At 37.2% G+C, this 6,000-nt stretch overlaps 1 protein-coding gene across 1 annotated transcript in view; it reads right to left on the reverse strand.

The window, feature by feature from the left end:
- The window catches only part of CATSPERE (catsper channel auxiliary subunit epsilon), a 177,328-nt gene that overhangs the window by 23,746 nt on the left and 147,582 nt on the right, over nucleotides 1-6,000 (reverse strand). The window contains exon 17 of the mRNA XM_044003183.1: nucleotides 1,212-1,311. Coding sequence (XP_043859118.1) covers nucleotides 1,212-1,311 — 100 coding nt within the window. The remainder of the gene's footprint in view (nucleotides 1-1,211; nucleotides 1,312-6,000) is intronic.

Here is a 6,000-nt window from a genome sequence, read left to right on the forward strand (position 1 = left end):
TTGCCTTGCAAAAAAAAAAAAAGGAAAAGAAAAAGAAATGAGGCCTTTATAAGAAGTACTGGCCATAAAAATTGTTTCCCAGCTTTCTGCCTCCCTTCTAATTTTGGATGCATTGCTTCTGTTTGTACAAAACCTTTTTAATTTAATGTAATCAAAACCATCCATTTTGCATTTTATAATATTCTCTATCTCTTGTTTGGTCATAAACTGTTTTCCTTTCCAAAGATCTGAGAGGTAGACTATTCCTTTCTCTCCTAATTTTCCTATGGTATCACCTCTATTATATAGGTATTCTTGATAATCCTATTTCCATAGTCTGAGTCTGTTAGATATTAAGTGTCAATGGGTTTGTTTATCATTAGCAGCTCATATAGTCTAGCCTGAATCCCTTCTTTTCCAAAATCTGGCAGTTGTTATCTGAGTAAATTTGAAACATGATCCAGTAGATACTGTCTACTCGACATGTTGACAATGTGGTAGCAGAAACAATTTGTCATATATTGTGCCAAAACAAACACAAAACCCAATGTGGAACTTAACAGAAAGTCTAGAAGTCTGTCATTTTAGGTGAGAATTTAGATGGAACTTAACATAAGAGAATCATATCACTTGCTTGTTTGTCAAAATAAAGGCCACAACAATCTTTTCCAATAAAAACTCTAGAACCCAAAGTTTCTGACAGCAGAGTAGAGATTTCACTATTGTTTCTGAACTGGGAGATTTAATTAACAGACTGATGAATTTAATAAAAACTTTGCTTTTTTCTGATAGCAGAAACTTTGCTTTAGGGAAATCTGGTTCCCTTCCTCACCCTCAAATTGCTTAGTTCTACTTTTCTTAGAAGAATTTTTTTTTTTAAAGACTGGGTCTATCTTATCCAGGATGGAAGTAAAAGGGCTACTCAGAGGCCCTATCCCAGTGCTGATTAGCAAAGCACTTTTGACCTGCTCTATGTTCAATTTGACTGGTTTGCCCCTCATGCAACCTGATGGCTCCTTGCTCTGAGGGGCTCTCTACAATGATGCCAAACTTGGTGCAGGCAGCCAATTGGATTTGCTCACCAGACCTCAAAACTCTTGAGCTCAAGTGATCTACTAACCTCAAGCTTTTGTTTAGGAGGGATGACATCACCCCTGTTCAGAAATGTTGAAAGGGAAAGACCTACTCAAACTATATAATTAAATGCCATGCAAATGAAAAAAAATGCTTACTTGATACATGGACATGCTATAGGTAAAATCTTTTCTTCCATTTATCTCCCAGATGATAAAATTTTCTTTAATTTCTTCAATGAGTTTGTCCCCATCATATCTGAAAGAAATAATAATCACAAGAATTTAATACTTAGTAATGTCAGCTTTGGGGTAGTTGGGTTTCTCAAACTCTCATCAGTTCTATGCAACTCATTTTGTGAGACACAAAAATCTCAGAATGTACAGCAATGGCTATTGGGGGAAAACTCTGGAGGTTGTGATTGTGTATAATGATTAGATTGGGTGATGGAAAATTCTGGGAAGAAAGAGAGAGAAAAGTGTGGCATTCAAGTAGTGTATGGACTTGTATCTTGAAGGCAGACATGCGGTTAGCCTTAGTACCTTAGTACGTGTTTGCCCAGTCCTTCATCCAGAGGGACTGTGAGATCTACTGCCGGATGAGGCAACCCTTTACGCATGTTATTCATTTTTCTTCTAACCAGACCAAAGAGAGAGAGAGAGAGAGAGAGAGAGCAATAAATTGCCCCTGTCCAATACCAAAGCGGGAAGCCCTTCCTATTCCCTCTTAAGGCAGTCCATTCCACTTTTGGACATATCTAATTGTCCAAATATCTAGCTATCTAATCTGATATCAACTGGCCTCTTTCTAAATTCTACTCATTATTCCTAGTTCTGCCCTCTGGTAACAAAAGGACAAAATGACAAAATGAATCCTTCCATACCACAGACCTTTTAAATGTCTGAAGGCCTGTATTCCCTGAGATTTTTCTTTGGACTTTTATATCCTTAGTCCCTTCAACTGATTCTCATATGAAATGAACTCAAGAGCCTTCACCAAACAGGATAGTGGATGTCCTTCTTTGGATGTTCTCCAACTTACCAAAGCTATTCATGAACTATGGGGACTAGAAATGTACCTTCCCTCTTTTGATTATCTTCAACTTCTCTTGTTTGTACATAGTTGTTTGCATGTTGTCTTCTCCCCCTCCCCCTTAGGTTGTAAGCTCCTTGAGGGCAGGGGCTGTCTTTTACCTTTCTTTGTTTCCCCAAGTACTTCTCACAGTGCATGGCACCTAGTAGGTGCTTAATAAATACTTGTTGACTGACTGACAGTATTGCAGATGTGGTCTGACCACATAGTAGTACTTGAACCTTTTAATTTCTAGAAACCAAGCCTTCCTTAATGCAGATTATCCTTACCTTTTGGGGTGTCATGGCACACTGTTGACTCATTGAAGTAGTAATTCATCCAGCCCCCCAGAACTCTAGTCAATTTTTGGTATGCAAATTGACTTAATATTGACTTCTGTTTTCTTACAAAACTTCCTTGAAGGCAGGGGTTATCTCTTGCCTTTTTTTGTATCCTCACCACTTAGCCCAATGTCTGGCATATAGTAGGTATTTAATAATGGATAGAGTGCTGGGCATGGAGTCAGGAAGGTGTGAACTTAAATCCAGCCTTAGACAGTTACTAGCTATGTGACTCCGAGTAAGTCACCTAACCCTGTTTGCCTCAGTTCTTCATCTGTAAAATGAGCTGGAGAATGAAATGGCAAACCCTTCCAGTATCTCTGCCAAGAAAACCCCAAATGGGGTTACAAAGAGTTGGTCATAACTGAAAATTACTGAACAACATTTATTGGTTTCATCAATAAATTTCAAACCCCCAGGTATTCTGTGACAAATATTGATATAGAAAACAAAATATCCTATAGTTCAAATCCTTTTAATTATTAGAAATCTTTATCAGTTAAAACAAGCTTGTGATTGGGTGGTTGTTTTAGAGGTGGCCCACTCAGTGTAGGTCTTTAGAAAAATCCTCCACTCAGCATTTCCCCCATGAAAAGACTTTAGGAATCTGGAATAACCTTTGCTCTTCCCCCCAGTATCATGACATCATGTACACATGTAGTACCTTCTGAAATTTCCTTTTTGCTACAAACAAGAGAGAAGAGAGGGAACCTATTTTTTATATCTGATTTATGATCAAGATGAAAAAGTTTTGTGAAGAGGAATAAAAGGGAAAAGTGGTTAGAAAAGCAGTCTATTCAATAAGGAATATATATATATATATATATATATATATATATATATATATGGGCTAAGTGACTTGCCCAGGGTCACACAGCTAGTAAGTGTCAAGTGTCTGAGACCGGATTTGAACTCAGGTCCTCCTGAATCCAGGGCCAGTGCTTTATCCACTGCATCACCTAGCTGCCCCCCAATAAGAAATATATTAATAAATTTTTTAAATGTCCTAAATTTGGTTTCCTGTTTATACCATTCTATCTTCAGCACAAGTTGTCACCAATGATTGAAATGCACTCCCTCTTTACTTTTGACTTATAGAATTCCTAGCTTTTTTCAAAGCTCAGCTCAAATGTCCTCCCCTGTATCAACTTTGTATATATTTTGCATTAACTTTTCTTTATGTGTGTTCTTTCTCCCAAGAGGTTTTTGAGAATAAGGACTATCTCATGTTTGTCTTTCTATCTCTAGTCCTTAACTACTATGCAAAATGCAATTTTAGGGAAGTAGGGTACTAATCAATGGAAGAATCAAAATAGGTTCCTTCTAGCTCTAAATCTATGATCTTACCATGCTATGAGGGGGTATGTATGAGGTGGAAGAGAATGAGTTCATGCTGAGTTTGTGATGCCTATGGGGCATCTAGCTTGAAATGTTCAAAAGGCATTTGGTAATGTGGGATTGGTGTCTGAGCCAGATTAGTAGATTAGTAGATCTGGGGTTCATTTGCATTGGGACAAATAATTGGGATGATGTGAGAAATAATTATTAATAACCAATATCTTGGGGAAGTTCTTCCAAAGCCCTGCCTTTAAGAGGTCCAGTTTCTCCTTGATAATAAGATTGCATTGAATATCTTTATCTTGGTCAGACCCATTTTAAGCTTGCAAGGAATGTAGGGTGGGGAAGCTCATTGTGTTCTATTCAAGCTTGGGTACAGACAGATCCATTTATCTAGATAGGAAGGCCTTTCCATCCAGTGAGGGGTCACTCAGCCCACCCATTGAAAAGGGTATATATTCTTTGAATTGATAGCCCAAAGCTAGGGGTGGTCTGGTATAACCCTTCATTTTAATATAGCCTACCTCCAATTATATTAACCAATTAGATTTGATTGCTATTTGATGAACCACCCACTGTTTCAAAGGTATATAAGCTGTAACCACCACCACCATGATTATTTTTGGTCTGAGAGAAATAACCAAATAACCATGCTTTTATTAATAACCTGCCAGCCTTATTAACCCAGAAACTATGTCTCCCAAATTTTTAATTGTCACAATAAATAATTTCCCTCATCCTCACATATCTATATGGTTGCAAAATATTGTCATTTCTACCTGTACATCTCTAGCATATATTCCTTCTCTCCATTTGCAAGCTATATATACATACATACATAAACACATATACATACATACACACATACACACACACACACACATATATGTTTCTTGTCATCACTACTTCCATCCCTAATCATTCATTCTTTGTTTGTTTTTTGGTGGGCAGTGGGGGTTAAGTGACTTGCCCAGGGTCATACAACTAGTAAGTGTCAAGTGTCTGAGGCCAGATTTGAGCTCAGGTACTCCTGAATCCAGGGCCGGTGCTTTATCTACTGTGCCACCTAGCTGCCCCCCTAATCATTCATTCTTGTAATGTCTTCCTTGTGGAAATCTATCTCTTTTAATTGAAGATTAAGATAGACTTTATAGGATATATGATTTGGGGATATAATTAATTTAATTTAAAAAATGTCTTATTTCAATTATCCTTTGGTTTTTCACATATTGTATTAGTAGCTTTAGAAGACCCAGATTGTTTTTATTTAGCATGTAGAGAGCTTGAGGTCCCTAGGTGATACAACCTTAGCCTGGAGTCAAGAAGATTTGAATTCAAATTCAGACTTAGACACTTACTAGCTATGTGACCCTGGGCAAGTCCTCTGGGTTAACCTCTGTTTGCCTCATTTTCTCCTTCCCTTGATCTGGACTGCTTGCATAATTTGTTTAATTGTAGAGATCTGATATTTGCCCAACATTACTTCTCGGTGACTTAAATTTGAGATTTTTTTCTGCCATTAGCTATGGATTCTATCAAAAAAAATAAAATAGGGGCAGCTAAGTGGCGCAGTGGATAGAGCACTGGTCCTGGAGTCAGGAGTACCTGAGTTCAAATCTGGCCTCAGACACTTAACACTTACTAGCTGTGTGACCTTGGGCATGTCACTTAACCCCTACTGCCTCACTAAAAATAAATAAATAAATAAATAAAATAGACTACTTCTGGGAATGTTCTTATGGGATATATTGAGGTTTGTATTTAGGGTTTTTATTTCATTTTACTTTTTCTGAAAAACCTATAATGTTTGAATTATCTCTGCACATTCTACTGTCACAGATTTACATAATTTCAGAGTTAGAAAGAATTTCATTGACCATCTAGTAAAACTTTTACATGAAAAAGACCCTTCTACAACATACTTGACATCTACCCTTTATTCAAAGAATTCAAGTAAAGGGTAATTCACTGCTTCAAAGCAGCACAATCCACTTTTGGTTAGTTTTAGTTTTTAGGAAGTTTTATCTCAAATCAAGTGCAAATGTGTCTCTTTGCAACTTACATCCATTTCTGCTTGTTCTTTCTTAGTTCTGGGGCCAAATAGAATAAGTCTAATTCAAGTTCTATGAGGAAGTCCTTTGTGGAGGCTGAATTAGGCTACAGGGTATTTTGAAATATTGCAATGGAAGACCCTTCT

The sequence above is a fragment of the Dromiciops gliroides genome, chromosome 4, assembly GCF_019393635.1.
Source record: "Dromiciops gliroides isolate mDroGli1 chromosome 4, mDroGli1.pri, whole genome shotgun sequence".
Lineage (NCBI taxonomy): Eukaryota > Metazoa > Chordata > Mammalia > Microbiotheria > Microbiotheriidae > Dromiciops > Dromiciops gliroides.